We start from the raw sequence: 14,012 nt of genomic DNA on the forward strand, positions 1-14,012 counted from the left end.
TCGATCTTGATCTTTGTTTTATTTTATTTTGTTTTATTTATAACAGATTAATCCCATTCTAAAGTCAGGTCAGCGTAGATTGTCGGTTCCACTAAAAGTTTACATGCCAATGAAGGGCTTTCGCATCGACACTCAGAGATGGAGAAATTTTATCTCTAAACAAGATTATGGAGCTTATTAATTTCACATTACATACAATCCAGGTAAGATTATGGAGTCCTTATGTGTATAATTGGCATATGAGATTAGTTAGAGATCAATTATTAAACTTGCCAAGTAATTGATCTAGACCGTGATTAATTTTTTTTCCTTTTTTGGGGCCTAAAACAGTTTTTAACAGATAAACCATTGAAAGACAAGCACATAGATTTATTAGATTGCAATGATATTCATCTGATGGAAGGTACTTCAATATTATAATTAAGTTTATTGTTTTTTTTTTTGTATCTGTTATATCAATCGATTTTCAGTTCTATGTATCTATTATGTCATGTTTAATGTTCTTGCTGTTATTAGTGCAGGAACAAAATTACCCTTTTTATTTAAAAAAAAGGATTTATGTATATGTGCCCTGTTTGATGTACTTGCACTTTGCTATCATTCGCGCAAAAATGAAGTTTTAGCACGATTTTTTTTAGTGTAAATAAGAGATTTTCAACTTAAAACTTCTCACTTGTATTCGCTCTTTCGTATTGTTCAACTCATTCATTCCTCCTATTTCAGCACAATAGAGGTCTCGTCCTGTTTGGAAGGTGAGTTTTTTGGGCGTTGTCTAAAACTTTATTGTAACTTACTGCAGAAGTTTTTTAAACAAATTCAAGTTTTTTGCCAAGTTTGTCTGCTATAAGTTTTTAAAAAACTTTAACTACAGTAACATCAAAAAATTTCTCAAAGTTTTTAAACTATACACTTTAAAATATTCAAAAATCTACACATTTCAAAAATTTTTTAAAAAACTTTTACAGCAAGTTACAGTAAAGTTTTAGACAAATTCCAAAAAGACTCACGTTCCAAACAGGGGTGCTAAAATTTTTTAAAAACGTATAACAGATAAACTTGACAAAAAACTTGGCTTCCAAATAAGTAGTTCTTTGTGAAATTAAAAGTTGACCCGGATCCAACGCTATAGAGATCCCCAAGTCCACCCTGGCATTTGACTTTCTCTTTCCTATCATTTGGCTCCATTTTCATCGAGTTTGACAAAGGCGAATTCTGAGACACATACAACTTATAAAAAAAAAGTGGAAAATTGTTGCAACATGATTACAAGAAAATTGAAGAATAATAGCACAGCTAGATGGGTTCAGAGTTCAGATCAAGGCCGGACTCAGCAATTGGCCATTTCCATTTTATAGCTGTATAACTTGGTAATTTTGTATCTTTGTGAGCAACTAGGTAATTAAACAAGCACCAATTGCCACATACATGAGCTCAGCATAACGTGAGTTTGTTCAAAATCTCGTGCGTAAGCATGTCACTAATCCGTCTTAAGAAGACTAATCTAATGTAAGGGTCAATTATTTATAACCTGCCTGTGATTTTATATGATGGCAGATGACTCCTCTAAGGTTTCAAAATAGCCACATAATTCCCCTATAGTTTTATATAAATGGAAAATAAATGAAATGCGCAATCAGTTAAGGAGTTTATACCAAACGCACTCTAAAAGTGCGTGTGATAAAATTTTAATCTCAATATAACCCCTTATGGTTTATATAAATATCCACTTTATCCCTTCCTAATTTTTACATTTATCCACATAATGCCCCTATGCTTGTATACAAGGTGGTTAAACAGTCAATTGATTTAGCATTTAAATAAAAGCACTGTTGGTACTTTAATTAATGGCATTACATACTCTATTTTTCGTCAAGTTTTCACTTTATTATTTTAAAATATTAGGGAGGTTATGTGATAATAGACGAAATCATAGGGGGGGTTATATGTAATTTATCCCTAATGCAATGATTCCATTAAACAATGATCAGCAAATGACAAGAAAGGTTAAGAATAAAATAACCTATTTTGGAGAAGGATCCAAAGGGAGAAGGCCAATTTTCAATCTCAACATGCTTAGTTTGAAGACTTTTAAACTTATCAAAAGGATTACAAAAGCTGGCTACTTAGGTCCTCCATACATCTACTTGGTGTTCCTTTGTGCACGTGCCTCACGGGCTCATGGCCAATCTGAAATATTGCTAGTCTGAATAATTTTTTCAAAACGACCACATATTGAAAATGGGCTATTGTATTTTGCTTACATTAACAGGACAAAGCCATTGGTAATCAAGCAAATCTATAAATATATTTGTCTAACAAACTTTACTTTGAAACAAATGAATATGAATTCGGGCGAGCGGGGATCACTATATCAAAAAGCGGTATGCCAACATAATCAAATTTAGATTAATACTATTTGGTCCAATTTTTTTGGTTCTTTTTTTTTTTTGGGGTTAAAGAAGATCAATAGCAAAACTCCATCAATCTAATGAATCGGATTGTGACTTATTGGTCATGAGTATATAGAGAGCTCTTAGCAATTTGTCTATGTCTTTTTACTTTGGAATAAATGAGCATGAAATGTAGTAAGTGATCACCATATCAAAAAGAGGTATGCCAATATAACAATGCCTATATCAACACTATTTGCCTCGAGACTTTTTTTTCTTCTTTTTTCTCCTAAAAGATCAACAGTGGAACTCAAACCTATCACTTGATGAATTGAACCCGCAATTTATTATAAATGAAGCATTTTATCAATTAAATTGCACTTTGTTGTTATGCCCGAATTTATAATAAATGGACAATAAATTTGCAGATTTCTTCAACAAATGCACGAATTTTGATTTTTAATGTACAACAACCTTGAAATTCTCAAGATCTACAATATGTTAATGATTAAAACATACTTATTTCAAGACAATTTTTTTATTGTAATTCATATAAGATAATTAAATAGTTAATGTTTTTGTAGTACGTATGGCACTTTATTGGCATTTTTGTAATCCATTGGTGCATCTATTTCGGTATAAACAATAAATGTTACTTTTGCTACTTGGAGGATTTGACATAGTCCAACTATGTGTGCCAAGCAAGAGAGGACGTTGGATAAAAATAGAATAAGAGATGGTAATAGATGAATCTATCTTCCACAATGTATAGAAAAATAATAAACGAGGGACCATTTAGGTCTCATCGCCTAATATAATTTCACATTTTACTTTTTTAATTGTTGACTCGATTATATATGTAAAGTACGGCCCCGTTTGGCAAGTGAGTTTTTGGGGTATTTGTCTAAAATTTTGCTATGACTTACTGTAGAAGTTGTAGAAAAATTTTTGAAGTGTGTAAATTTTTAACTATTTTGAAATGTATAGTTTAAAAACTTGGAGAAGTTTTTTGAAGTTACTGTTATAAAAGTTGTTAAAAAACTTGTAGCAGACAAACTTGGTAAAAAACTTGCTTACCAAAGAAGCCGTATTCTAACAATATCCCTTGTACTTAAAACTCGATCAAAGTATTTCAATCAAATTTGTTAACCATTGTGAGATTGATATTGAACTCTTTGTTTTTTGTTAGTTAATTTTGTATAAGTAACTTACATAACTGAAATTAATAGAAACGGATCACAAATAATGGAATTAAAACTAACATCTAGTTAGAATAAAATTTCTTTTCGTAAGAATTGAATCTAACTCTACCTGACATTGAAATGTTCACTATGAGTACAAATACTGGAAAGGGATTTCATTTTTTGAGTTGCATAATAAAATAGTAATTGGCTCTCTTTCTCGTTGTTACAATCCAAACGGTCAACAATAGAGTTTTTGTTTTAGGCTACTTGGCAACTAAAAGTGTTGCTAGAAATGACCAAATGTTGCTTGCCCAAGGGAAAAGTTTTTATATCGCGCACAAGAATGGTTCAGCCTTATCGTAACAATGTTCTCAACTTCTTGGCATTTTCTGGGCTTGGGCCTCGATGATAATCGGGTCTTGTAACCAAAATAAAAGGACCATCATTTTTATTTGGGGCAACTTTTTATTGAAGAGCGAAACAGCTTACATTCAAGGGGTTGAAAGCCCTATGCACACAAGGCCGCGTACTACTCTGTACATTGTTTACAAAAAGATGCAAAAAAAAGAAAAAAAAAAGAAAAAAAACATACACTCGCACGCACAAGCATAGCAAAGGAAGTGCAAGGAAAGACCCATTCTTTTTTTGATAGAAAAGATTATTTCATTCAAATAAATCTGCACTAATGATAGAAAATACATCAAATAAATATGATACAGACACAGATATATCTAAAATCAATAGATACAACAGATCTAAGAAAATAATACAAATAAAGATAAAACTGGTGCTCCTATATATCTTCAATCTGGATGAATTATTGTAACCCAATACATCAGTGTATGTGCTGACAAACAGATTTGTTTAAAATTGATTCAAGTCCAAAGAGAAATTTAGATTTGACAATAATGGAGAAATTGCTGATCTAAGAAATTAGATTCTAAATCTACAAAATCTCAAATTTCAAAAAGATAAAAACTTAAAAACCTCTCACAAGGAAAACTCAAAAGAGAATAAAACTCTTACTAGAACAATTTAGGAGAGAAGAAACTCGTTAGAAGATCCTAGGAGAGAAGAATCTCTCATTAGAAAATTTTAGAAGAGAATTTATTCAAATAAGATAAACTAAAATCTATAAAGAGTACTTCCTCTCATAGGGAAAGGACTAGATTTGGTCTCTCTCCCATGGGAGAGATGAAGAAGATCTTGATGGAAGAGTTCTAAAGAAAAGGGAGAGAAAAGAGGTTTAGAGAGAGAAGGGAGAGGAGAGACCTCATTCTAGGCAAAGTTTAAAATTAATCTTGAAACTAGAGCTATCAATCACAATCCAATTATATTGATCTGCTCAAACCTGGCCATCAATAATCTGTCCATTAATTTTGAATGTGTCTAAATGAATATCTAATTAAACCTTTAATTGGTGGGTAGTGAGTTAACTCGATTCACCTATTTATACCCATTTAAAGGTAATTGTACATTTAAACTCAACTTTTAGTGAGTGTTAAACATATAAAAGTGAATTTCTTACCCATCTAATGACAATAAAATACATTTATTTCTTGCCAAACAAGATGTGAAAACAAAGAAAAAATAAGTAGAATTTTAAATGACTTATAAGTGGCTAATTGGGTATATCCATACCCATTTATTAAATGGATATAAATAGAAATGGGTATAAATGGGACCTATTTATACCCATTGATTTAAATGAGTGTAAATAGATTGACCAAATTATGCTTATTATCCAATTATAAACTGTCCAAACCATCTGAATCACCTATTTTGACACCTCTACCTGGAATCTTCCCCTAAGCCTTGATCGCATTCATTACACTCTTAGTAGGGGAGGACCATTGGGTTCGATTGTCCTAAGACATGAACAATGAGGATTATCATATCTTTTTTGTTTGACACTCACTCATAAAGTTTAAAAATTTTAGAGTCTTTGTTGAACTAAAATCCAAAAAACTAAAAAGAAAAGAGTTTAAAGTTGCTTCAAATACCACATAAAGTGTGTGTAGAAAATTATTCTCTAAACTATGGACAAGTACACAATGTGTGCATCTACTTTTATGTGCTTTCGAAATAATTTTCGTGAGCAACAGTATAGAAAACTATCCCGTGCTAAAATTTTACAATGGAGGGCCAGTAAAGATTTATCTAGTCGAGAAAAGAATTACAATTGAAGGTCTATAAGTGAGAAGCTCTGAAATTTAAGATTGATATTGTCACCCTTTTGTAGGTGACCATTAACGATAAAGTTATGTATAAATCTCCTCTCAATTCATCTTCTATATGTCCTTCAAAATTTACCCCAAAATAATAAAAAAAAAGCAACACATCAACTGGACATAAAACTGAGTTGAAAGTTAATAAGATTCCAAGAATTGGTCAATTAGCATGCGTGGTTTAGTTTGGTATATCATTATCGTTCAATTGATTGTTGAGACTTGAATTTGTGTTTGAATTAATGTATTCCTAAGCTATTTTTGGTAATTGGTAAAATGCTCTTTTAATTATTGGGTTAATTACAATACGCCCCTAAATTATCACTAATTTACACATAATTAATAGATGGTAGCTAAGGCCTAAGGGTTTTCATTTTCACCAATCTTTTTGCTTCGTCAAACTATCCTTCCCATCTTTTAGAAATTAATATGAATTTATGAGCTATCATGTGGTGAAACTTTTATAGGAGTAAAGTTGTAGTCAAATATGTGTAGGAACAATGGTAGCGTCACAAACGTTTGCAAGTTTTAAACTTACCGACGCTATATTTACTGGTTGTCTAGCTCAAGTTTTACTTTTTTTTTTTCTTTTTGTTTTGTGTCTTTTTGTTGCTAAAATTTCTTTGTTTTTTCCAGTTTAAACAAGAACAATGCCATGTCCGAAAATTAGTTATGGTCATCTGCCATTCATTGAAATAATCACAAATTGGTAGACTACAATGACCTTGAAAAATGGATGAACCATTTGGAAATTTGTTCAAACTATTGAATATAATTCTGCAAATTGGTAGACTACAATGAACCTTGAAAAATGGATAATCCAATTGAAAAATTGTTCAAGCCATTGAATATGATTCTACAATCAGATTTATAAAAGTTTCAACATACAAATCACAAATCACGGGCGAAATAATTCTGACTCACATAACTACCGATGATCAATTTAGTCATGGCAGAATCTTCTTTTTCTAGAAAAACTTTTAATTTTTCCTAATTGGTCATTGGTTACATAATAAAATAACTTAATTTGAAGTTGAGTACAAAAATTGAGTTATTACACAATTCTGAGTCTCAATTTATGGTTGGAAGGAAATTGAGACAAATGTTGTTTGGTAAAAGGAACATGCTGCATGAACAAGTTATAGAAGAGTTGAGAACTCTAAAGGTAGTGTGGTGGTGAGAGGAAGGGAGGAAAGGGAAGTGCAAGCACAGAAGAAAATGGAGAAAGAGTGGGTGAGAAATATCATTGGAGAGTATTAAGAAGAGTAAAAAGTTGGAAGAGAGTAGAAGAGTTAACACAATCCAGGGAATTGTGCTAGTTGGGAGGAGGAAGGGAGTATGAAAAGTGAAACTTTGCGATAAGATAACTATCACCAGATGAGTAAGTAGCCCATCCCCTTAAAGATGGATGTGTGGCTAATAATGTAATTCTTTTCAACGCAATGCTCTTATTTTCCAATGTGTAGATGAGAATGACGGGGATATTGTCAAAATAAGAATTTTCTTGCCAGAGCAATTTGCTCACACAACTACCCTTCCAAGTCAAGCCCGATAAAACAAAACTTTTTTTTGGAACGTCCATTTTGATAAGTCGTCTCTTCTCTAGTATTCTCCATCCTCTATTCAGGGACAATTGGAGAAATAACCCATGGAAATCATCAAAAAAGGTAGAGAAATTAGCCATGAAAATTTCCACCCTTTCCACCTTTTCCATTCTCCAGCAACAGCATATCACCGTAATAAACCAAAATCTAACATCAAGTCACTATGGCTGGTCAAAATTTTTCACATGTAGAATTCTGAAACTACATACTACTGAGGTTTCCACTCTCTGTCTCAATGCAGTTTTCAAGAAAAAATCGTAGAAAATATACTCAAGGGATGAGACATATTATCAATTTATTTTCTCTATCAAAACTATCCTCACTTTGTTGTTTGCAACTTGCAAGCAATTATCATAATCTAATTCTTTCGTTTACATGATGACCCTCTACATTTAACATCCCAAATGTATTTTATCATGCAATGCAAAAGGGATTACATTTCATGTTGTATATAGTTTGTAAGATAAAAAAATATTGTGAAAATTTATGAACAAGATGAGAAACGGAGCAATGATTGGACAAAGGAGATGGAAGAGAAGGACAAAGTGAAGGATACTAATCCGGACAGAATTGGCTTTTATGGCTAGTAAAGAATTAAGAATCACTATACTTCTTATCAGAGAGGAGTAACTGCTTCGTAATTCGTATTTTTAGATCGTTCGGTCCTTTTTCTACCTTTTCTATTTTTTTTGTTTCCATTAAATACTGATAGACAAGAACCATACCGGATGAAGGGAGGAGGAGATGTTACTTTGGACGGCCCAAAAAATAATTTGAGACATTAATAGTTGCTGACTGTGTGAGAGGGTATTTTGTACACAAAGAGCATAATTACTTTGGCAGGAACTTCTTGATTTGGCAGTATTACTAGCCCATCAAAATATGTGGCAAACTGATTGCTAATCAGTGACGAGATTTGTGATTGTTAAGGAAACTCAAGGTATAGTAATTAAGGAAGCCAAGTAAATAAAGTAGCTATTTATTTAAGGCTATTTGTATATTTTGTTTGAAATTTTATACTCCTGATTTTAACTATAGGAGGAGAAAATTTTAATATGGAAGGAGACAGAATTTATTGGAAAAAAAAAAGAAGTCGAATCAAATATGGTAAGATTTGGAATATCAAATAAAACAAGGTTGCCTTCTCTTTATGTTATTTGTTTTCCTTGTCAAAAGTTCTTCTTTGTAAAATCATATTTAAGAGTGATACATATTTGTGTTCAATTTTTTTTTGATATCCACCTTTCCCTGGAGGCTATGGCGATTATTGAAGTAGCCAGGTAATGCTTCTCTTGTTTGGTTATGTTATCCTTCTGTTCTTCTAGAGACAATGATATATCTATATATTTTTATGTTTATTGTTTTTTTATATTTTTCTGTAACGTATATTTGATGTTGTAAGGTTTATTTGATGCTTCAAACATCATAATTGTTTATATTCTTTTATTAATACACGATCTTTCTTTTATGTCAAAGTGGATTTTTTGAGTTATAATTATTACTTTGGATATTAAAGTCACAAGTGGACTCATGGTGTTTTTATTCCTTTTGTCTGGGTTTTTTTTTTTATTTGAAAGAGTTATTTGTAAAAAAAAAAAAAAAAATTAAGGAATAACAAGCCAACCGGCGCACTTGTCACCGTGTAACCAGAAGCTGAGATCTGTACAAAATTGAAGAATTTGTTCTTTTTGAAGTGTTATCATCCCTTCGCCGTTGTGAAAGTTATATCATAATGAATACCCAACAATGCCCTTGTGTAATGAGTTTTAATTTATTTTTCTATACAATTATAAGATTATTTAGTATAATTATGAGGAAAAGGTGTCCAAAATTTTCATCTCCATATCTACTATTTGATAAACAACTATAATAATAATTTTTTATATGATATGATACTTTTGATGGTATTTTATTATGGATTTAGATTTATAAGATAGAAAAGAAAATGTTGAAATAATTCATTTAGAGTTTATGAATTTTTGGAGTAGTGGAATTATCATAATTTAGTAGTGCTTTTGGGCTATTTTTTTTTATTTATTGTTAATTTTAATACCAAAAATAGAAAACAAAAGATCAGCAAAAACATTGGATTACATATAAAATTAACTCGTCAAAAAAATTACTAGTTCGATATTTGGTTATAATAGAAACTAGAGACAATAGTAATAGTTCTACAGTTTTATTGGCGAAAAATTTAAAAAAAAAAGGAATGAGAAGGAAAAAGAATGAAAAAACAATTTTAAAACTCATTCTAAGTATAAGCATATCAAATAAGCAAATTTCATTAAAATATTTAAGGGTAAAATTGTCATTTTTAATGACAAGGTATGTGTAATTTTTCAAACTTCAGGGAAGCTCAATGAAATTGTCAAAAACCTCAGGGGAGGTTTCTTAAATTATCCCTTAGCATAAATACCACAGTACTCATCTTCAGTTCGTTGCTGGACACATAAAAGGGCCATTGGGATGCATCTTAAGACTTCATCTTTTGGTGTTTTCGTTCCTTAAATATGAACTTTCATTACATTAGTTTTGATTATGGATGGGGTATGTGCTTATAAAGATTCAACTGATTACTAATTATGAATCATGAACATATAAAGATCTCATGATTTAACTTTTGTTGGACTTTTAGCATGTTGATGCATGGGAAGAAGTCTTACTACCTCTTGTTCAAGTGGATTCTTGTGATTTGATTACAGTATTTTACTCTCTTTGGTTTGATTCACATGCATGATGTAGGATGTTGGAGATAGATAACACTTTAACTAATTTACTATGTTTTGTTTTCCCTTATCCATTCTTTTTCTTTATTTTTCCTTTCTGTTATTTTTTTATATATTAGTAGTTTTCTATTCTCTCTATGGATTTCTTTCTCAAAGGAATAGAAGCGACTTTTAAGTAAAAGATGAATTATGGATTCTCAAGCTGAATGCTTGTGCAGCAAGTTCTCTTGTTTTGTTTATGTAAAAGAGTTGTCATTAAACCCATACCCTAGTACATTATACCAAATCGGGCTCTTTAACTTCAACTTGGAATTCACTTCCAGATTTGTAAAGCAAATGGGTGCTGGAAGATTTCCAAACATTTTAGTAATAAAAAAAATACCTGTTTTATCTCCAAAAAAAGAAAAAAAAAAGAGTTCTTATTGAGCTCTAGTGAACTAGCCAGTTATAATAGGTTTATTAGTTAGATGGCAATTGAACATTGGTGGTTCTTAGATTTGCAAGTATACATAATAAATGCATCCTTGTTTTGCCCTTTTTTTTTCGCACTATCGTACGAAATTTCTGATTAACAGAAAGAGCTAGATCATTTTACTCAATCGAGATTGACAAACTGACCCTGATTGAGTTGATTTTCTAACTAATTTTGGATGATCTACTGTTCTATACCTTGATAGTGCTCTTGATTGAATTATAGAACACAGCTTAAAACTTATAATTCATCTTTAAACTTGTGTCCTTGTATTGTTTGTAACATGATTCTCAAGGAGTCATCACTCGGCATGAAAGGAGAGAATTAGTATAATAGCTCAATTAGAAGCTATCTATACAATGGCTCTATAATTCTTGCAAAAGAATTGAGTATTGCTCCAGATTGGTAATCCATCTGATGCTGTTTTATCCATATAAGTGGCTTGGATTTTGATCTATAACATGATTCTCATTTTGTTCCAACTTTGTTACAGTTTCCTCTTCCAACTTTGTTAGGTTCTCATTTGTGCCAATTCTTTTGGTTATTCTTTAATTGCATGTTTGGCTTTCAGCGTTACCATGCAAGAGGAGAGTGAGATTTGTGGTACAGCAACAAATAGCATCCAAGAAATTTTTGATTCAAACAGTAGTAGCCATTTGATCCAAAATAAGCGCCAAAAGCAAGATACTGATGTTGCCAGCACAAGATTCAAAGGAGTAGTCGCCCAACGAAATGGACATTGGGGAGCGCAGATATATGCCCATGATCGCATTTGGTTAGGAACTTTCAAATCTGAGATCGATGCAGCAATGGCATATGACAGTGCTGCCATCAAACTCCGTGGTGGAGACTCGTACAGAAACTTTCCATGGACAAGCATCACCAAGGAGGAGCCAAAATTTCAGAGCCAATTCAGCACACAAGCAGTTCTGAACATGATCAAGGATGGTTCCTATCCAACCAAGTTTGTTGAGTATTTGAGGGCACAATCCTTCGTGCAAAGTTTTGCGACAGTGCCTAGCAACGAAGGATTCCTGTGCAAGAAACTGTTCCACAAGGAGCTCACTCCTAGTGATGTCGGAAAACTTAACCGACTTGTCATTCCAAAGAAATACGCATTAATGTACTTCCCTCGTCTAAATTGTGATGTACAGGAGACTGATCAGGACATTGCTGGTGAAGATGATGCCGAATTGGTTTTCTTTGACACGTCAATGAGGTCTTGGAAATTTCGATACTGTTATTGGAAGAGTAGCCAGAGCTTTGTCTTCACCCGAGGGTGGAATAAATTTGTCAGGGACAAAGGATTGAGGGCAAAAGACCTGGTTATTTTCTCACAGTGTGAGTTCAGAGATGGATCAGATGAGCTTCAATCTGTGCTCATGATTGATGGTGGATTTCATGAGAGTTTTGATGGTGCCTTGATGACAAATTCATCTAAGGGAGAGAATAATCTTCCAGAGATGGAACAAAATGGTTCGGTAAAGGGGGGACTAAAGCTATTTGGTGTGCAAATCATCTGAGAAACAGTCTACAACTTGAAGCAGTAGAAGAGTCTACAACTGAATTTTTCTAATTGCTTATTGCTTGATGGAATAGCTTTTGTGATAGTTTTTTTTTTTTGTTTAACTTTTATTAGGTTTCTTGACCATTAACTGGCTAATTTCTCTGAAACAATATTGTTGACAAATAGGCCATTATCTCTCATATATAATGATAATTTTCTTCATGATATTTGGTGTTTATAATGATATGTAACCCAGTCTATCAAAATATCCTATTGCTTTTTTTTTTATTTTAAAAATAATATGTGTTTAAATTGGATATCTAGATTAATTAAATTTTCTCTTATCACGAGATGTATATGTTGTTATATATAAAGATTGTGATTAATTGTTAGTCGTGAAACTAAAAGGGATAGAGTACAATAGAAATAGAGGTTAATTAACATGTTGCCATTCTTGCACTAGGATTACAATGTTGTCATACTTTTCCAACATTGTTGGAAGCTTTAAAAATAAAATTTTAAACTATCCATGCTGTTAAAATCAATACTTGTATGTGGATTAATACTAGATCGGATTCAAGTTCAATCTCTTTAGTGGATACTATTTTTGCATTAATAGAACCTATAGCAACCTAAAAGAATTTTGAACTCTATATATAAACAAGCATAGAGACATGAAAGAGCAAAATTGGATTACAATTTCCAAACTTGCATAATTAATCAACTGAAAAAACCCATGAAAAAAAATGTACTTTATACCACTTCTCCATGAGAAAGATTTCTACATCTACAGAATTCTCACTTGTTTTGCCTCTTCCATGATTTGCCTGAGCACAATAAGGTTTCACATCAACTTCTAATTTGTTGCTCTATTTCTCATCCTGGATATAAAAAGAACCGATTTGCATGTGTAATACACTAAACAGGCTTTTTTTTTTTTGTCAGCAACGATACATTTGTATAACCTACTCTATTTAGGAGGCTGTGGTAGGGGGCTAGTGGATATACAGATCCAACTAGATCAAGGGAGTGTTCTGACACAACCCTTAGATTTTTTTCGCTGCAGGTGATGGTTCAACCCTCACCTACAGGGCGGCCACTGAGCCATTGGCCCAGTGGTTAATACACTAAACAGGCTTGAAAGCAAAAATAATCAAGAAGACTTCTCCTAGATCCATAATTTTCTTTGGGGCTCCAGGTATAATGGAAAAATTGTAGATAAAAAATAAAAATCTAAGCTCACAACCAAGATGGGTTTAAGTTGGATTTGGGCAAAACCCAGCCTATCCACAAGCCTACATGGAAGGAACTTGGAGAGAAAAATATTTAAGCTTAAGAGTGATTTGAACAAAATTTTGTTATTGCCAACTTATTTTGGGTGGTGTTACTATCACAACTTGAATTTTATTTCCACAATTATTATAAAATAAAATAGTAAAATTGCCCTTCAAAATTCAAATGCATTTAGACTCGGATAGAGGCAGTTTTTTTTTTTTTTTATTTTTAACAAGAACTGCTTGGAATAAAAATTCGGCTGTGACAATATATTATTTGCCTCTTTTTCCTTGTCAAACTGTGGTTTGGTTCAAGCCAGCATTAGGCAAGTTTACAAAACACAAATCCTAAACTATTGTATCAAGCTAATAATTGAACTATTATTTGACGTAGTCAATTAACTATTCATTCTCTATCTTCTCTCTTTTGTCAGCTTTAGAAAAAGAAGAAAACAAAATTCTATTATTCTCTAAGGTCAAACTATGGACATCAATCATATTTCAAAACTTAAACCGGCATCATAATTCAAACAACATTTTTATGAAATGTCCATTCTACACTTTGCAAAGAGACTGCTGCCTAAAAATTTAAAATTAGCTATTCTACGACGTGTACAATATACAAAG

The 14,012-nt window shown here is 32.1% G+C and overlaps 1 protein-coding gene across 1 annotated transcript; it reads left to right on the forward strand.

Annotated features, from left to right (window-relative positions):
• Positions 1-8,663: 8,663 nt before the first annotated feature.
• On the forward strand, positions 8,664-12,127 carry LOC113774266 (AP2/ERF and B3 domain-containing transcription factor At1g51120-like). Its single transcript, XM_027318820.1, has 2 exons — positions 8,664-8,686; positions 11,176-12,127. The coding sequence occupies exons 1-2, from the start codon at positions 8,664-8,666 to the stop codon at positions 12,125-12,127; spliced, it is 975 nt and encodes a 324-aa protein (XP_027174621.1).
• Positions 12,128-14,012: the final 1,885 nt, after the last annotated feature.

This window comes from Coffea eugenioides, chromosome 6 (genome assembly GCF_003713205.1).
Source record: "Coffea eugenioides isolate CCC68of chromosome 6, Ceug_1.0, whole genome shotgun sequence".
NCBI classification, from domain to species: Eukaryota; Viridiplantae; Streptophyta; class Magnoliopsida; order Gentianales; family Rubiaceae; genus Coffea; species Coffea eugenioides.